The following is a 21,422-nucleotide window of genomic DNA, read 5'->3' on the forward strand; positions in this document are numbered from 1 at the left end:
CCATTTACATAACCTTTAGGGAAGTTCATGGATTTCCATTTTTCTCTCTGGCTGAAAAGGACACTCTTAATTTGACTGATGAAAGCAATGACTAATGGCAGAATTGTCCTTGCAACAGAGATCAAGTCAGTGTGCTTGTTGCCATATTTGATCAAGTAGAGGCAACTATGCATGTGAACACACACACTCCTTTTGGTAAGAGCCTCAAATGTAGTCAATTCATCTTTTTGTGTACTTCAAACAACTCAAACTGAGATTAAAACTATTAAAAGTCAAAACAAATTGTCTGCTTAAAATAATGACTAATGCACTACTCAGCTAGTCATCTCTACGCACTACCACTTCTATCAAGCAAAGGAAAAGCTAACATCTAATGAGAACAGTGGTATTATAAGACCAAGACATGTGAAAATATGTAAGGAGGAAAATTAATTATCTGGAAGATCATTTCTGAAGCTACAAAAGCTCAGGAATTTACTATGTGAAAGACCACACTCACAGCTCAATACTACATACTACTGTACATACTATTAACAAGCAGACTTGCTACCATGTCAAAATCCTGTTTGAGCATTTTGCAAAAAAATTAAAAATAGCAAACTCTGCAAACATTAATTTAAACATTACACGGCACAACATTTCTCATCATTACATACCTAGAATAATAAGAAATAAAGCATTATGCCAGTGGCACATCCTAATGGGCAAGAGCTGCTTGAGAATGTCTAATTGCAAGGAGGGAAAGAATGCTAATGAAGATTCATCAAGGAGGTAGCAGCTCTTTTATGAGCTCTTACGTGTAAGACTACCTTGAGAGACACACTGGGTAAAGAGCAAAGGCCAAAGCACAATGGCCCTTTTGTAACTTTAACAGAACCTCAAGTCTATGATGGCTCAATATATAAAGAAAATCTTTTCAGACTGAATTATCACCAAGGTTAAAATTTTGCCATTACATGAAAGGAAGGAGGGAAGAAAAATGTTTTAAAGCTGACCTTCACCATGAAGACTAACCTTGCGTACACAGAACTTCAATTTGTGACGGAGGAAAATAGGCCTGGGTGATAACGTAAATGTAGATAAATGATTATCGCCTGCAGAATTATTGCAATGATATTAGCGAAATTTTACTATTAAGCATCTGATGTGAGCTTTGAAGCACTTTTCCGGGACATTTCAGGGACACAACCTTTTACTTTTAGGCGCCTACCACCTATTCTGCTGCGCCTCAGTGGAGAATGAAAAGAAAGAGAATAATAATTAGGACAAAAAACAGCCATATGCATAAATGCTAAATGGTTTTCATTCATGCATAGCTACTGATCGCAAGTATTTAACAAAATAGGCTCATTCAAACACTTACAGACTGCCATAAGTTTGCAACACATCAGAAATCACAGATACCAGCATCCGCTAAAAACGTTGAAATACCTTTGCATTTATTGTTTGATATAAATATACCTCCACACATGAGCAATGAGTCACAAAAATAGAAAATTAAGGGAAATTAGCAAGTTTGGTGTTGCATAAGTAAGTTAGAAGGCTGCCTCTATACCTAAACTTTAGCTAAAACAATAGCAGATAATAATCAAAGTAGTTGATTATTATTTTCCCCTCAGTAAACAACGTAAAAATGTATTTGTCGCTGTATGATAATAGAAGAGCCAAAAGGGAGCATTAAAATTCACTAAAGTTCAGTATAGTTCACAGTGCTATTTACATAAAAATCAGGTTATATGTCAATCACCAATATCCACCGCATTGCCCTATCTCTCAGGCCTAGTGGAGAAAGTGTGTAGCCAGAGAGATTCTGTTTGTGTACTAGTGCTGGTACTCAGTATCCCAATTAAATTAACATTTCTACCTCAAATACGGTTAATGAACGATTATATTAGTTGTTCAAGTTGCACAGCTGGCTCAGGGTTTCCACATCGCAGCCTGGACAGGGTGGAGTCACATGACTACACATGCGGCACTATGTTTTTGGATATATTTTGGATAGCCCCCTGAATTAGTCAATTTAAAAGTCTATAGGGTCAACACATCAAGCACATCTGTGTACATATATGTATCTTCCATTGAAATCATACAAAGACAACATTAAAATGTGCCAAATATTTATGGACCTAGTTGTACATTTTCAGTAGCACTCCCCATAGCTTGTGCAATTAGCCATTAGAAAGAAGTGTCTACCAAATCCTCAAGTTTTTAAAAGGCCCAGAATGCTCCAAAATGCATGGACTTAAAATATTATCTTTGCTATTCAATAAAATAATCTTTTGGCCTGCATTGTGACTCTTAATGTCCAACAGAATTATTCATTATATAATACCAGCACACTGTGCTAGTATTATGTATAAGCAACTCTGGAATTGAGTCTTGGACACCCCACAGTATACCACAGCGCTTGCCAATTCCAATGTGCCTGGCGACAATAGAGCTCACAAGTTCCATAAAAACACAAGCCAAAAACTAATCTCTTGTGTACAAAGAACACTGAATCTGAGGGAAATGATATGTACAGCTTTATCTGTGTTTATTTGGTAAAAACAGCAACATTAGAATAAATACAAATAAACAATAGCCTACATTGTGATTTTAGGTGTGGAAATATGTAGTTTTAACTATTTTCAAACCTCTTTTGAGAGAGTTACCTACTTCATCTAATCAATCCTTTATTAAGTGAAAGCACAATAGGCAGCAAGCAAAATGTAACAAATCCATACAGTAACTGGAGTACACTGACAAAGTTTTCCCAATGCTTTTCAAAAGTTCATTTTATTTTATTAAATACAGAATTTAGTGTCAAATTTTAAAAAGCTTTTTTATGCACTGGTTAAGTGTTTTTCTCCATTCTGCATGTACTCTTGCAGTCATTGATTGGCATCTTTAGACTGCTTTAAGTATTCTCTAGCCATGAATACGCCAGCAGGGAACATTTAAGTAGCTTACCATTTTTTTCTATTCTCCACAACTGATGTCTAATGCTGAAATGTGAAGTTATAGGGACTAAACCATCCAACGTAGGAAACATTAGCTTTGTACCACAAGACAACATGGACAGTGTTATTTCTGAATATTAATATCGAGAGAATAAGAATAGCAATGTTCCATTCTGAAATGTAACTAACACTACAGACACCAGGTAAGCAGAGCAAATTCGTTTAACACTCTTAGTCCATATTATATTCTTATGTCTACAGGAACAAAATAAGCACTGGGAGGGGTGCTCAGAAACGTTCAAAGTGTTCAGAAAATAAAGCAGAAAAACTCCTATTTCTCATCAAAAGTGAATACTTGCTTCACTACAATATTCTGAACATGGGTCACATGCATGTCTATAATATGAAACTCTTCCACCAAGCAGTCCTAAAGTGCCCCAGTATGATTTTGCTAGTTGTGCTGGTCCACATCAAGCATTGTTTGGGTCTCATTCCACCCTCAAAAGCTGGCGGATAGCCAATCAGTGTTGCTTGAGCCTCTGCTAGCTATGCTTCCGTATGGACTTCTTTTCTGCGTTTTGACCCAGATCTCTTTACATGCATTTTCAGACTGGTATTAATCAGCCTTTACATTCAGCTAGGGTGACGTAATTTCTTGAAGACAAGTTACATGCTGGCTTTTAAGGCTTTCCATATTCAGTCTGTCAATAAAAACCCAAATTAGCAAAAGCTTTTAAGGTCTGGTCATAAAATCAAACTGTCGGTTATCATAATGATGCTGTGTGTCACATTTATGAAATGCCTCTTCCAATAACTGCTTCTGAACTGTGTTTGCTTTTTTGCTCTTGCTTAGATTACATCATTATTGTGTTCTTTAGTGTCACTTATTTACATGCTTAATTAAACTTGAGAAAACCTCTGGGAACCGCAAAACCGGTACATTACTATATATATATATATATATATATATATATATATATATATATATATATATATATATATATATATATATATATATATAATTAAGTATTATTTTGTTACTTTTTTTAAATTATTTATTATTATTATTTTATTTATTTTTATTTATTTTTTTACAATGGGCACATCTACTACAAGTCCTCTAAAGCATAATACAATTGTAAGAGTCAAGAATGACATTTTGTAACAGCTTTATTGCCAATAGCCCACAAGTCCATTCACAATGTAATATTCTCGCAATATTTTTAATGATCTGAATCATGAGAAATAATGATTGTTCAATTGGGGCACAGTCTACTAATACGACTTGGGATGGAAGTGTCATGCATGATATTACAACCTTACTATGCTAGAATAGTTTTTTTTTATCATATTGCCTAATTATTTCCAAGGCATTGCTATATTCCTAATGGTCAATAGCTGGCATTGTGTTTGAAAGTGTATTTGAGCTAATTAAGTCTAACACTTCTGTCTAACGGCTACTGTAGACAGGTTTTGTTTATTCAAAAAGGTTGTTTAAGAAAAAGGTTCAGCTTGACCTTGTTGATCATGTACTCATTTATATGCTTAACTCTTAAGTGTGATAAACAAGAAACTACATACTGGATGGCGAATGTTGTCCTGCATCTCATGTTCTCCTAATCTCAGCAGAAAGGGCAGGTAGGTCTCACTAATGGACAGGAGTTGTTTTTAATCAGCGGATCGGTTTCAGTCTGAGGGAGTCTTGAGTGGCTCTGTGCACCCACTGTCACTCTTCACTTATTAGATGTCCTGATCAGCCTATAGGGAGTCAACTTTCCCCCATTAGCACGCATTAGCGTTGTGTCCTGAACAACAATCACATGCATATTCATTGTTCTACGTCATCACGGTGCATACTGACATAGGTGGGTATCCGCTCTGCACAGCTGTTTTTGTTTACTGACCTAACTTGGCCATCAACTCCCCAGAATAATGAGGGTGTTATTATTTTCCATAATGCATTTGGATCTCTATGTTCTCAGAGAGGCAATTTAAGCTAGCATGTAGTCAACGGAGAAGAAAAAGAGGAAAGAACACGGATGGACAGAGAACTCCACAAAACAAGGTGAATCTTTTGCAATTATACATGGGCAACTTAATGATGCGAGCTTTATGAACAGAGAGTGTGAGAGCAAGTCAGGCCAGAAACTAGTTTCAATTACCAGCAGAGACAGGGGAGCAGAGCCGACAGGAAGGGCTTGAGACGGAGAAAATGGACATGGGGTAAACAACTAGAACTGAATGTCAAAAGAAAAGAGTTGGAGGAAGCTGGAAACAGAGACAAAGAGAGGAGAAAGGAGGACAGACGGAGGAGGGGATCTGGTCGTGACCGTTTCCACATTCAAACCAGTGTCCATCCATCAGCTAGTCAAGCAGGAGAAAGCAGAGGCTTATTTGAGTATGAAAAGAAGATTTGTAAAATACCTTAGTGTGTCACTCTGTCTCTCGTCCTTTAATTCTTGTGTACAAAAGTAATAAGCAATTTTATTCTGGTTCTTTTTCTGGCTATGATTTTAATGAAAACGCAAAAGTTATGTTTCTATTGATCAACTGTATGGACTTTTATTACACTTCAGGGAGCACACTTTGGTTTTCCAATAAATGTTTAATAGTATTACTTATCAAAAGCCCTGGCTCTTTTAACACAGCACCCACCCCCCCACCCACCCCCTTCAAAAGGCTGCAGCCCTTCAGGGTAATTGAAATCAATGCAGAATTGGGCCATTTTTATTTGTTGGAAAGAACAAAAATGGTACACGCCACCGATTTTCAGACCATTTCTTTACAAAAATTCGATTTTTTTTTTATTATCATGACAGCCCAAGGTCTGTTTCAGTACTCCAAAAGCATTGAGAGAGGGACTAAAGCTTGAAGGAAATAAATAAAATAAAGTGAGTAAGTCCAGGCACTCAAGATGGCACACATAAATTGAATCATCCTAAAATCTCCAAGCACTTTAAAATAATTAAATTCCTAGAGGAGCAAATGGAACAGCACTATAATTAAACTCTCTCACTCTAGTTTCTCTTCCTTCTTCTGTCTTTTGTAGGAACTGCAAACGAACACACAAGCAGCTGATGGTGGGATTAGATTGGAGAATTAATTTCAGCTGAAAAAAAGCATTTTTGATCCATCAACCCATAGATTTTCTGCTTAATGGAGTGCTGTTGGATTTGTTTTATATGTGCCATTAAATCTCACATGCTTATCAGTATGTTACTCCAGCTTATGGGGACTTGACAGAACAGAAAAACAATACCCTGAACAGACTACTCTTCCAACTATTTTTCTCAGTTCAGTCTACCTAATTGCCAAGAGGCACACAAAAAGCTTTGCAGCTGGGGAAAGTGGCAATGGGGAGGGCAGCTACTTAAAGACCACAAACAGTCAAACATCAGGGTTCAAAGTCAACTACAGATGCCACAATGCTAATTTTGTTTTCCTGATCAGAACGAACTCTCTCTTTTTACTTTCTGAGAGTAAATGGTCACCCAGCCCGACCTGCTGGAAGATTGCCCGCTGAGGTCCCCTCTACCTGCATCAGACCAGCTGCCACCTACCAGTCCAACCAATAGGTCCACCACCCATACCAGACCAGCGGCACACCCTCCTCCCACTGCTACCTGTTTAATGACCATGTTAAAACCTAAATGGACTATCTGCCTCTATTAATTATCTACACCATGATTAATATATTATGATTATGATGGTTTGGTCATTTTTATCAACAATGTTTAAATAGTTCTCTGGGGGTTCTTGGATCCTTCCTGTCTTCTTACGTCACTTCTTTTTTGTCTCTTTTTTTTTTTTTTTACTAATTACTAATTATGTAAAGCTGCTTTGTGACAGCAACAGTTGAAAAAAGCGCTACACAAATAAATTTGACTTGACTTGACTGATGCCAACATTGATATTAAAATCTTCAGTTTCAGGCAATGTCAATGTCTGAAATGTGAATTAATCCGAATGTTTTACAAACATCTAACTAAGTTATTTTGTTCCAACTATTCAAAACACCCCACCAGAAGATATATACAGCTGAAAATATGATATGACACAGTTTGAGCTTCTGTAAATTTAGGCTCAAACAGGATCAGGTAATGTGCCTTCTTTCTTTACTCTCCAATATCCAGCATTTTTTTCCTGATGTAGGCACAATATCAAAATCTATGTGTACTGAAGGTCACCAACATTTTGGTACAGTCAAGACGTATGTTTAGTAGGCAATTGTCTACAAAAAGGCCATTTGAAAAAGTGAATATCTCCACACGAGCGGTCATGTAGGTAAGCTGAAGCAAGGGCAGTCTTCAGACGTCTGCAAACGTGCAAAGTCAATTATATGAAACTAATGATGCACAACTTACTCAAGACACAGCAGTCAACCAGAACTAGAGAACAACAGTTACTGCCAGTAGCTAATGAGCTCAGCATTATTCATTTTGTGAAGTCATTTTAAGTGGTTTCTACTTCCAATATATCTACCATAGTGGGGGGTTAAGGCATCAATGTTCATGTTCAGCACTTAATACTCTATGTATTTTAAACATGACCTTTAACTGCCGAAGGTTGTATTAATAAAACCTAAATGACAGTGTCAGATCTTTTAAACTGGTAAACTAATAAGTCTTGCAATGACTCAAATGTAGAATGTGCCACTAACATTTAAGACTCTTGGTGATGAGATTCATTTCATTTTTTGTTTCATTATTATTATTTTTTTATTGTTTAACATCTCTCAGAACACAACTTTGCATCCAGCATTGGTACAGAAATACAGACAATTGAACCTATTAAAACCTTAAAATTATATTCAACCTTCATGTCAAATTTCACAATTATTAACTAAAATGTATAAGCTTTCAGCTGTTTGCAATATACCAATTAAGCAATAACAATTAAAATCTCAACAAACTAATAAAACAAGTGATTTCCCCCAATTCAACACAAAAGGCTACTCTTAATGTCAACTACAGTCTCAGAATTATTCAACCCCCTAAATAAAAATCTCAGGAGCACATATTTGCAAAACAGGTGGCAAATCAAGGGCTTAATAAGTAGCTTCAATCATGTTTGTGACAAAACACAAACACCGGGACTGGTTAGGGGCTTGTTGACCGATGTGTGATTGCATGCAATATGGCAAAGTTAAGAGAGTTGTCCAAAAAGTTCAGGGAAAAGATTGTTGCCTAGAAAAAACAAGAAAAAGGTCACAAAAAGAGCAAAAGCCCAGAAATGTTCCTGGAGATACCGTTATACCGCTTATCAAGAATGGAACGATTTTTAGATTGGAGTAAAATTTCAAACCGATTCTTGAAAACGTATCCACAAATGCTCCATACATAAATATTACATTACTATAAAGTTAATCCAGGTGCATTTATTCCCATTTCTCTATTTCTAATTTATAAATATTTATGCATCAGCAGATATGTACAGGAAAATACTGTAAATCATCAATGGCCCACAGTTACCATATTGGTGCATCCCAACAAATGGCATTCAACAAGCGAGTATACACAAGGATGAGCAGTATAAATGTGCAATATAAAATTAAATAAATAAATAAAAACTGAAGCTTTTGCACACATTGCCATTTTACAGATAATTCTTTAAAATACATTTAAATTTAAATCTGATTTTCCAACAAAAAAGAAAAAGGTCTATGCCAGTCTGGGAATCTCACATACTGCCATATGAATATGGCCTACTTGTGCTCGACTTTTTCCCTCTCAACCTCTTTCCCATCTAAATTCTTTCACATCCAGCCTCAAGCATCACAAAAAGTAAGGCAGCTTCAGAATATATTATAAGATGATGTAAAATCCACCCGTCACAACCACTGAGGTTCATGAGCACTTAGTGGTTCCACGCCTCCATTTCACCCTAAAATACTGAAACAAAGGACCCTCTCTAAAATAGGGCTAATCATCAAAGATAAGTACAGTCTTTAGACTGTCAATGTTCTCATATGAGAGGTCTGTAGTTACAGATATTTATATCGTAGCACACCCACGAGCAGCACTGAACACCCTACACACACACAATGAACACACACCTAAGCCCAGATACAGATGCAGCTACATACGTTTGAAAACAAAAGAAAACAAAGGTTGAACTGCTCTGTACATCAGCTACAGTTACAGTACATACAGATAAGTCATAAGTATGGGTATAGTATATAGAAACGGTTTAATTACCTTATATTTTTAACAAAATATAAGTAAAAGAACACAATTGCTGCAGCTATCTTAGGAAACATGATACTGGTTCTCCACAATGCACATGGTCTTGTTTTTTTTTTTGTTGCATTGCAATGTCAACATTTTGATGCATTATTACATACTTGTACAAACTGTCCCGTCATAAGACAAATAAGAAGATGATGAGTACAGTGAAATGTTTTAAATGCAAGCTGAAATTCAAGGGAACGCCACTCTCAGTGTCACTACATATTCAAAACTGAGAACAAGGAGCCACAACAGCACAACGAGCACTCTTCACATATCATCAGAAAGCACCATGTTAATCACTTGATAACCATCTCGCTGTGTGACTAAGTCTGTGTGTGTGTGTTTGTTCACTTTAATGACTTACCGTTTTAGCTGCTGTGACGACATACCGAAGCACCATATCTCTCTTGGTACTCAAGTCCTTCTCTCTGAGTGGACCTCTTTTGTCCTCATTCAGGTTCATATCCTCCTAAATCACACAGAGAACATGAAGAAAAAAAAAAAAGTTAAAAGCAAAATGATCTTGCAACATCCTTAAACATGTTTTCAAACATTCAAAGGCAACATCAATTATTTATGAAGCCAAATATGAAAGGGAAGTTAATAAAAGGATATTTAAGTCGAGTGTTTACGCATATGCTAGTCAGTGTTAATTAAACTGATGGATTCTTAGCTGTCTTGTAAATACCCAACTACCCCAATGCCCTGCTCTCTCTCTTTAAAGACTATAAAGTATCTGACTGAAAAAGAAAGAAACTGCAGAACTGAAAACTGCACTCCTAGATTACACTGTAAGATCCTGCTTTAGAACTGCCAAGAGGAGATATGATAAAAGGAGAGATGAGCGCAAATGAAAACAGGAAAGAAAAGAGAGTGATGCAAGCTCCACTGCTAAAGCGGTTATCAAAGCCACAGAGTCACCCTGGTGTCAATACAACCAAAAATCAAAGCAGAATACAAAGCAACCCTGATAACGGTTCAGTGACTTCTGCAGCTTTCCAAAGCCACTAGTGAGAAGAATATGAAAACGTAGTGAGAGAAAAAAAAAAAACATGTATGATGCAACAAAAAAGGATTTAAGCTTCTATAGAATACTGGATAGCATGAAACGCGATCGGCCGTTTCAGAGTCACCCAGTCAAGAATTGCTGTGAACCCCAGTCAAACTTACAGGCAGGTACTGACATTTCACAGAGATGAAATCTGATGAAAAGGATCAATCAAAAGTCAGCTATTGCTGAACAATTCAATCCAATTAAATGATGGAATATAGGAAGCAATTCAGTGCATCACTGTGTCTCAAAGTTTGCTACAATTTGATGCAATGAAATTATTTTAGTGTTTTTGTTTCCATACATAAATACACAACTGCAATTGGAGGAAAAACTTACAAAGCCCCCAAATATAGAAAATAAATCTTTTTAACATTTATTGTTATATTTAAAAACGTAGAACATAATATTTTTGCTACAAATAAGAGCCAGAGAGGCTGTGGAGGGGAGGAGAGCCATGGGAGCGGTAGCACTACCTGGACACAAGCAGGGGCTTGATCAAGTGAGTGTGTCCGATTGTCAAAAGCCCGATGATCCCAGGAAACATCACGGATGATGTCCAGGTGCATTGAAAATTGTTGCGATTGTTTCTAATATTCCAAAAATCAATGGAGCGGACAATGCGAGGATCACCATTTCGAATCCCGGGTCACGCTGCTTGCCATCAGCAGCCAGAGCCTATGCGCCCACAACTAGCTAAGTGGATAGATGTTGCTTTCTTGCCACTCCCAGTGTGATGTTGGTCAGCCCAGGTGTGTGTTAGCTGATGTCATCAGAGCTGAGGACCAGAGGCTTTCCTCAGAGCATGTTGGCTGCCCAGTGATCATGCATCAGTTTAAAAAGAGGCAGTGGCCGACTGCACATGCACTGAATTAACTGTATAATAAGCAATTTATGTCAATTAACATTGCAATTTATAAGACAGGGACTTCAGAGTGGCACAGTGGTCCAAGCGCTGACATGATCAGGACATAGCTGGTTCTAGCATCGTTTCAATTTCTGGTGATACCACAGCCGATCTTTACTGGAAGTCACAGAGAGCACCACCAAGTAGCCCCACTTTGTCTTACCCTCATCATTCAATGAATGTCGGTCAGTGTGTGCATCTGTTAGCTGTCGTAACAGAACTAGCAGTTAGCTCTCTCCAAGTGTTCTCCAAGTGCTCAGCAGTCCAATGACATGGTTTTATCAGCAGTTTGATGTAGTCGCTGCACTGGTAACATCCTGGGATGGGGAGAGCTAGCTACTTGGTGGAAATTGGAAATGAATAAAATTGGGGTGAAAAATGGCCAAAATGTTATTAAAAAAAAATGATGAGGAAAAGTGTTCAAGAGAGCACCAACACACACACACCAACACACTTCACTAGCTTCTAGGACATTTATTCTACTGAGCTTTTAATCCCTGACACCAATTTATATGGGTAACACTTTTTTGTGCACTCAGCCAATGCACACAACGCTTTCCAAACACGGTGACTCTGGGGGAAGCTATGACAGAAACGGAGAGAAACAGAGCGCATCCTTGGGATGTCTCCAGCAATGTTCAGCAGATGGCGAGAGCAAAGGGAATCGCGTGGCATAACACAAACAAAAATATATAGGCTAATCATAGAAAAGCAAGAGGGCATCCGAGTTTAATATATTTCTCGAAAGTCTCCTTTACGACGCTTCTTTGCCTTCAACCATCTTCCCCTTTCACTCCCTCCGTGAGATGATAGATAAGCAAAGCGGTTTAAGATTTGTCACGGGCGTGCAGTTGGGCAACTGTCGCCCCGTGTCGGTGGGGGGGGGGTGTGGGCTAGGGTAAGCGTGGCATGGAGTAAGGCAAGGAGCAGAAAGGAGAAGCATCCATTACCGCCGTTGGCCCTGTCACCTCGCCTGGCACGCTCATGAATCCTAAGCCTTGCTCGCCATAACTAATGACTTCGTCTCTACCCACGTTACCCACACTCTTCCTCACTTCCCACAAGCTCTTGCTCCTGTCACTCAATCCGGCGCTCTGTAATGTGACAAACACACCTACGGATGCACTAAATACCTTCACTTTTGCAGGGGCTGCTTACCATACGCACTCAAACTGCAGAAATGTATGCACAAACATTTTCACATCATGAGAACACACAATATAAATGTTTATGCTAAAAGCCTTGAATTAAAAATAAAGAGAAAAGTTACCATTTAAATTCACACTGGATGTTTGTTTATACCACAGGAAATCATATTCAGCTCATCAGTGGTACGCCATCTACATACATCTACATTCATTTGCTTTTAATACCAGCAAAAACAGCCCAGCACTCAACAGGACATACTTTTAAAATAGAGTCCTCCAATAGAAATTAATTTCATAGTCGAGCAGCCTTTAAAAATGTTGTCCATGGCTAAATTGGCCATTAAGGTCTTCGAAGGACACATGCTCATTGAAAACAAGCCAAGTTATGCTAGATTTGTCCTGGACAACTGAGCAACAAAGTATGTTTTATGTGCCTATATCAGTATGTTTGTATATGCGTGTGCATGTGGCGTAAAAGAAAGAGAGATGTTATCTAATTGATATCTAATAATATCAATATTGCTGATATTTACTGGACGGTTAGGGATCACTGCAGCTTGTACAGACATCGTCAGCACAGGGATACAAAGCAAAATAAGCCATAAGCACAGAATACAGCTGTGAATACCGCATTAGGCTCCAAACGTAAAAATCTTTGAAGAAAAGGGACGTTGTGTTTCTGCAGACACTACATGAACTGCAGGAAATTGAGATTTGAACGAGTGATAAGTCATGTGATTATGATTATTGACCCATAACATGGCATGTCTCATTAAAAGTGTGAAAATACAAGCAATATTAAAATGAATTCCACAGGTGGTAATTGCAGGTGATACAGGTCACTGGATTAGCATGTTTTGTCACGCTGCACTGTCGTTGGGCAGTATCCACATTTTTCATTCTGTGGAACAGTCCCCAAATATTTCCACAGTATAAGGTGAAGGGGCAGTGTAATCCTGCAGAAACAAAATTGATTCCATGTATTCATTGACCTGAAGTTAACACTTCGTTCCTAAAATTGCTCGTGACAAAATAAAACTTTTGAAAAGCAAAAAATAACATCCCAAAAAAATAAAAAGGCTCAGGAAAAAAAGGTCAGGGTCAACTAGAAAGGGTAAGAGAAAGTGGAAAAGGGCATTTCTTTTTCTGTCACTTTTCCATCAGTCAGTGGAATTCAGGTTTAAGTCTTTGTGCCAGTGGAGCATCAGTTAACTGAATTATATTGCTAAGAAATCATGTTGGGAATGGAGTTCTTTGTCATTTTAACACATAGATCTACAACTGAATGTTGCCATCTTCAGGATTTTCAAATACAATCATACATTTTCTAATACCACAGTGTCAAAAACTGCTGTACTTCTCAACTGTACACAGGACATGTCAATGATGTGCAACTTTCTGCTGTTTCTGACAAGGCACATCACATCAGACAGCACGTCATGTCATTTGAGGCTCCAGGCTTACCATCATCTTTTCGAAGAGGGCGAGAATCTCCTTCTCTGAAGTGATCTTGGAGGAGAGCTCTTCGAACTCCAAGGAGGAGGACCCGTCGCTGGGGGAGGGGTTCTTGGTCACATGGGTGAGGTTCGGACGCTCCTTTTTACTGCCTGGGATGCGGATACTCGCAAACCTGTCCAGCTATGAGCAACAAGAAGACAGAAACATGAAACTTGTCAGTCTTCAATTGTCAAAGCAAAGTTTCTCATCATCTCACACAAGTTAACCTGAATGGAGCAAAACTCTCATGAAAACCTTAAAAGTGATGACCTTTTTAAACCGATTTAGGCCTAAATTTACTTAATGCGATGTTGCCCTAGTGTAATGTAAAATATTAGCATCATTAAATCTTTTCAATAGCAAGTATTATTCGCAAAACCTCCTTAAATAAATAAATAAATAAATAAATAAATAAATATAAATACACACACACACACACACACACACACACACACACACACACACACACACACACACACACACACATATATCAAAGCATCTCATTTTTTACTGTTAAGGTAAACTTTAAACAATGTTGTACGGTATACTAAATCATCCAAGGTGTTTCAATTGGCATGTCTGACACAGAGCCAGAGCATCTGCAGTGTCCCTGCAACCCTGCATTGATTTATACTGAGGGGGGTGGGTGCCAACATCACATAGATAATGATTTCCTAATTGGATTAGATTTGTCAGGGAGCTGTTTGCTCTCTCATTCCCCCAGTGGCGGCTGCAGGGAGTTAGGGATTGAGATGTCATTGCTAGGTGATAAGGTAGGTGGTTCATTTTCAGGCGTTCGGCCCTTCCTTTCTAAGGAGGGTAAATTACCAACACTTATCTTCAAGGATATTTTTGTGGAGGCCACCCATTGTGCGTTATCTCACTAAGCAAGAGAGTTCTGCACTCAGATAATCAGCAGTGACAGTGATGTGAAATTAATTAAAGACGTTGGAAGAAGCAGAGGACGAGGGCGTGTAGCTTTCGCTAGTGTGTGGAGCGAGGGCTGGGGAGTGCTGCGTCTGATACCAGACGACACAATCGTCAGTCTAATTTGGTTTGCAGCTGCCCTAAAGCACACATCACAACTTTGACTGATGGCACTGATCAGTTTAATCACAGTGTTTCGTCCCCAGCGGAGGACGGAGGCAGTTTGCTATTCAGTCCTCGTAACCAGAGAATAGATAAATAAATATGGGGAGCTGGCACCGTGATAACAACAGCAGACATCATACCACACCTGACATGGGCTGAGCCAGATGACAAAGTGCTTTTCAGGGTTGTTTAGGTGTTTATGCGGCTGCAGCTCACTCACCCACAATATTCCTCTCCCCTTTTCCCTCTCTGACAGAGCCTAGCCTTTGATGCTATTACTAATGGCCCCGTTCCCTTCATTCCCCCCATTCCCTCCATCAGGCACCTCTTAAGTAATTCTGCCCTCACCTTCAAAACACATCTCTACCATATTCAACCATCCAGTGCAACATTCCCTGGAAATCCTAATCCATTACTTCAAAACATCAAAACAAACCCAGAAACACAATGGAACACTGAACTTACTTCAAACAAACAACATATCCATCTAGTCCTGGATTTAGCAACCATAGCCAAAGATTAACAGTCAGTCTATTCATCTTTCAATCTAGCATGGACTCTAGCACGTATCTATTTGCGCGCCCAGCCATCTGTCGGAGACCAAATCTCTGGCTCAGTAGTGTGTGCTCCAACGAAGCCCAACACATAATAATGCTGATTAACTTATTCCAGTGTCTGCTCTCCCTCGAGCATCAAGACACCGCATGAATCAATACCAACCCAACACAAACAAAAACACATTCTTATGCCAATCGATGCCATGACAGCAACAACACGTCTTTTAAGAAAATAAGGAAAAAGAAGGACAACAGAGGGAGAAAATAAGAAGGCTCGGTGGTGGTGGTGGGATTAAAGGTGAAAGGATTGAGGGGCAAAAGCTGATAAAGAGACAATTAGTAAGAGCAAATGGGACAGCGGAGAGGAAAGGGAGGAATGAAGCTAGGTGGAAAGAGGGATGAAGATGACTGCAATGCTAAAAGCCAATGGTACTGCCATTTGCAGCAGCAGTACGAAACGGCCATTGAACTCCATCGATAAGCAGACCTGGTGCTGCTTAAATTAACTGGCTCGTCTACCGGCTGACCCATAGCCCCGTACCCAAAATATTTCATTACCTCAACTACTGCTTGAGGATCCAGGCACAACTGGTGAGGTCTGATACCAGGTATAGCCAAGTTTAATAAACTTCACTGAACGTAAACTTACAGCAGTCTACACTTAATTCAGTGTCTGTCTGCCTGACGCTTCCCTCTTGCAGAATGGTTCCAGCTATAAATAAGTAGTCACACTGGCTTAATTCAAAGCCTTTTCAGCCTACAAATTTATTTCAACACGAAATGAGTTCAGGTATGCACTCATGCTCACATTTTCTCCCAGTCAGTTCCAACATTTTTTATTGAATTTCATCTCTCTGCATTCAGACTTATTCTTTGAATCTGCTTCATCCAGTCTCTTCTATAATGAACAGATAAGAACAATGAGGACTGGCTCTCTGTCTAGAACTGAAAGTAACCAGTTTAATATTCAGATACTGAAGATTTGTATTGTAATCCCAACCATTAGCACACTGAGTAGTCAAATCTAGAATATTTTATATATAAACATACAATTAATGTGCCAAATACTTAAACTAATAAAGTCAATCCTTAATCAGCTGGGGAAATTCTACTACAAGCAACATACTGTTTATTTATTCCTTCACAGGCTTGTGAGAACTACTTTCCATGAAGTCTCTGCCCTGTGCTGGTCAGATTTTTAAAACTTGCTTCAGTGTTTTGGAAGGCAAAAGTAAAATTTCAGTTAAATATTGTGTACACAAACACACATTACCATTCACTGAACAGATTAATAAGTTAATAACACAACCTGCTGTTTTAATTCATTTTTAATGATAACACTAATTGCAACTACTAACTGCCTGCTGGAGATGCTGGAATGTCACACCTGGTGACTGCAGATTGCACGGGTAGGCTGATTTTGTTATTTATTTCTGTTAACTGTCTGTTGCACGGTTACAATCAAAAGAAGAAAGAAAAAAAACAAACCTATCCGAGTTAGCGGTCTAGCACTGCTGCTGGAGGAATACTTGCTGACAGTTTTTAAATGAAGTAAAAATAATTATCCCCTCCAACCACTGTAACTGCTATCCAATAATAGAACACATATAATTAGCTACAGATAAAAAAAAAATCTGGTGTTGTATGTAGACATTGGCAAAAACATCATAACAGAGGACATTTACATACATTAGTGGTAAAGACACTGTATAAAAAATGCCATGTTCAATTTAACATAAAGAAAAGTTGTAAAGTTATAAAAGTACCTGCTTTAGCTCCACAACAACAACCCTTAAAAAAATAAATGAATTCATGGAAAAAATACAATCAGCCCAGTACTATGACTTCAGACCCATCCCCGTGACTCCTGTGAAATCCAAATACGGGGGTTCATACACCTGAAGCATATTATAACCCCCTCCTCCCCTCAGCTAGACCCCTCTGCATTCTGTGTATTGGCCAATAGTCTGCTAATGCAAAATTACACCTTATTCTTCAACATCTCAACCGCCTGAGGACCTACGTGAGATCTTATTTTCAGCCTTGTGCTGGGTATTCGAAACCATCATTCTGGAATTGCTCCACAATAAGCACTCCTAACTCAAAGTGACTGCCCAGGGCTGTACAGTGCAACAGTTTTCACTGCATTTGCGATTCTGTGTGAAGACAAATATCAATGCAATCATTGCACATGACATGTGCAATCTTTTGCATTTGGCATGACTGAGTTCTGCTAGACTGAGTGTGGCAAACTCGTGCCTTCTAGGCAATGAAGTGTCTAACTTGGCACTTAGCACCTATTCGTCCAGTAGTGTGACGCTCACCCAAACACATTTCAATCCCTTCCCATTTATTTCCTTGTATCTAGAAAAAAAAAGCCTTGTTTCCATTTTGCTTCATTTTGGCAAGTTCAGGCTCAGAACAGGCGAAAAGAGAAGGAAACTCACACTCTCACTGAATGCAAAGCTATATATACACACACTGTCTGCAGAAAAATTAATCCAACCAAGTATTTGTGTCAATATTAATTTCATAGTGAATAACAATTCCAACAAATTGCAGTCAACAATGACAATAAACATAGATGAACAGTTCAGGCAACAGCGCGGGAAGTCGAGGAATCAATGAGGGCGGCAACTGGCCTGAGCTGTGCTTGAGCTGAGTACCAATGCAGTAATTGTTAATATCTAACTGACAGAGATACATGATATGATAACAGAAGAGTGAAGCCATTTAAAAATAGTGGTCTTGTAAGCAATAGTAGTAATTTAGTCATTTGTAATGTCCATTTCCCATATCCAAGTGTCCCACCTGAGACAATATACTATTGTAGAAACAAATATACAGTAGATAACTCCCACATCCACAACATGCCCAATGCACTCTTCTATCTGGTGCTAAATGTGCCTTTGTACAACTGAATTGTTTAGCCTGCTAGCCATCAGTGCTAAGAAATGTAATGGTAGAGCCCTGCTGCATACACCTGCCAGCAGATAAGCAGTTTTCTCATTAACAGACGTACGCTAGAGAGAAGACAACTTTCTGAATGTCCCCATACACTACAATACAAAAAAACATTACATTACATTAACTTTTTACAGATAACTTACGTTATTTCCAATATTGTGTTGCTTTTAAAACAAAATTGACAGATCAGACATCTCCCTGTTTCTTTTAAACTCCCAATCACTGAAAAAAGGCTGAAGTCTAGAATGCACTTTCTCCAAGTCACATAAAGTCACAGGGAGGCTGTGGGAACTGTTCGGACCTAAAGTGGGGAAAAAGTTTCATGCTACACAAAACACACCTCACACAAGGAATATCTACAAACACACAAGCCTTGTCTGTGGTATTGCAGCCATGTTGAACCACAGTATTTAATTCAGTACATGTTCCTTATTATTTGCTTCCCATACCATTTTTATTTTATGAATGATGTCTGTGGGGAAGAACACAGGAGGTCTGTGTCTCTGTGCGACAGTACGTATGCATAAAAGAACACAGGATCGGATGTCGACGTGTCTGCACAAAGTGAATCATGTAACCATTGATGAACTCCCTGTATGTACAGAAAGACTTTGATTCTGCTCCTGCTGTGTGTCCCGGAAACTGATTACAGATTCTGGAGCCGACTGGCTTGGTGCACTCCACTCCAAATCATCGTCAACGCTTTATTTGCAGTCCATCATTCAATAAATGTTCAACAATCAATCAAACAATACTTGCTTAAGGTTCAACACAGCTAAATGGGACAGTAAAGACTGCTGGGGCCGATAAGGCCGTGGACACCTTGGAACGGTGCAAAAGAGTGAAAAAAAAAAAAAAAAAAAAAAAAAAAAAAAAAACACTTTCCACAACAGATCAATATTTAAATTCATTACACAACATTATGCAACCACTACACAAATTGATGGCTGTGTAGAAGCAGACTTCAATACTGAAACCTTTTATTATTATGTCCTAATCCAGTGTTAACGCAGATGTTCATGGAGGCCAATCTAATGCACTGATGATACTTACCATGAGCTTAAAGCAAAGAAACCAGGATGAGGTTTATTTACATCTTAATAAAAGCCTTAAAAGGTCCCATACTGCAAAAGATGTGTTTTCTCTAGCTCTTTTGTATTGTAAAAGAGTTGAATATGCCATGTAATAGATCCCCCTCTCCATATAAACAACCTCTGCCTTTTCAAATTTTCATAGTCATGGCATAATAAACTCTTTCACATTTGAAAAAGTGTTTATGCATAGCACTAAATCTCACCAACACCGCTGCACTGACCATGCAGTTCTGGGGCAGTATCATTAGAATGTGCCTGCTATTGCACACAACCAATCAACCCCATACAGCAGTCAAATACGAATGAACTGCAAAATCCTTTTAATAGACCCCAAGAAAATAAAATTACAATATGGGACCTTTCAGGGAAACATTTACAGTGTTAGTGATTAAAATAAGGACGGCAGTCATCGACACTCATCAATGGCTCGGAGAAATACGTGGTAGTTATAGACTGGTAAAAGCTGAACAACAAAAATGTCATGCCAACTCTGATGTATTAAAAATAAATAATGTAATATGTTAAACACTAAGCTGTCTTGCTTCTTAAGCAAACTCAATACACTTTTAGTAGTTAGTAGGTTCCACTTTGAGGTAATAGCAGACATGCAGCACTGGTTATGGTTTAAAACACAGCATAGCAACCACTTAGCAAGCTGTTAGTGAACGAGAAGCCAAAGAATCAAATACATCTTACCACATCATCAGTAAGTGTTCGGATGTTTAAGGGCTACAAGGGAGGGGAGAAAGGAAAGTGATTAGGGATTCATTTCAGCTTGGTATAAAATGAGCTTTAAACGAGCTTTTAAAGCTTTACAAATGTCACTCTTAACACAGAACACCTTATAGCAGGAATATTTTGATGTAGGCTACATCAGAGTAGAATAATAAGACCAGATGAAAAAGTGTAGCCAGACACTTCACGTGCGATATACCATACAAGTAATGAAGCAGACAGATAAGCCTTACTTTTATGCTACCTCTACGTTTAAAAAGAAAAAGAGAATCAGCTGGGGACGTCTGTGCCTCATTTACAAGCACTTCAGCTCAGGATGCAGGTATAATACAAGCCTGCAGTGCTCCTTAATGCCTGAACACAACAGCAAACATGAGAAATCCTGCAGCAGGTTAACCAGTGATTTCTCAGTGGGCCCTGGCAAGGGTGTGTGTACAAGGGGTAACAAACGGCTCCGCGGCAGTAAGGGGATACGCTCGCCAGATGAATTCAAAGCGTATGCAGTACAACTTGTCCAAACTGTTCCATTAATGCTAATCAGAGGCTACAAGTGTTTGTTGCTGCTGTTGTTGTTTACCCGAGTTGTCTGGGAGTCCAGGGTGAGAATGCAAGAGGTACGGTGAGCCAGATATTGAAAGCACTGTATTTAATTGTAGCATCAACAAGCAATAAGAGGTCTCTTTCTAAAGGAACAAGCAGTCACAATAAAAAACATCTAAAGAAGAGGGCCATCACAAGCAGTTATACAAGCAATTTCATTTTCCAATCATCCTGATTTGGGTCACATTTATTTATTAAACTCGCAATTATTTTGATCAACCAAAAAAGGCATAGATTAAACTGAGGCCTAACTTGACAAATCTTTAAAAATAATCCAGATTATGGAAAAGTAAAAAAAAAAATAAATAATAATAAAAAGGTTTCATGCTGTTGGTGTCCATTCACTTCCCAAACAATGTAACACTACTTAAGCTTTAACATTCAAGAGGCAAATTCTTTACATTATATGTTACAGTTCTTTAGTAAATCATCTATTAATAATCATAATTAAAGTCCTTATGAATGTCTGTTCATCAGAAGCCATTCTAGCAACACCAACAGGCAGCCATTTCATACAACACCAGGCACCTATCTCTTTGAATGGGAAGAGGACCTATGAACAAAAAACGCTTTCAAAACATTTTAAAAATAGATTTAAAATT

At 38.5% G+C, this 21,422-nt stretch overlaps 1 protein-coding gene across 1 annotated transcript in view; it reads right to left on the bottom strand.

Annotated features, from left to right (window-relative positions):
* diaph3 (diaphanous-related formin 3) overlaps positions 1–21,422 on the bottom strand; it is a 371,639-nt gene that overhangs the window by 327,939 nt on the left and 22,278 nt on the right. The window contains exons 2-4 of the mRNA XM_072660640.1: positions 20,182–20,214; positions 13,743–13,916; positions 9,537–9,641 (exon numbers count right to left, since the gene is read on the bottom strand). Coding sequence (XP_072516741.1) covers positions 9,537–9,641; positions 13,743–13,916; positions 20,182–20,214 — 312 coding nt within the window. The remainder of the gene's footprint in view (positions 1–9,536; positions 9,642–13,742; positions 13,917–20,181; positions 20,215–21,422) is intronic.

Source organism: Salminus brasiliensis, chromosome 17, assembly GCF_030463535.1.
Source record: "Salminus brasiliensis chromosome 17, fSalBra1.hap2, whole genome shotgun sequence".
Classification (NCBI taxonomy): Eukaryota; Metazoa; Chordata; class Actinopteri; order Characiformes; family Bryconidae; genus Salminus; species Salminus brasiliensis.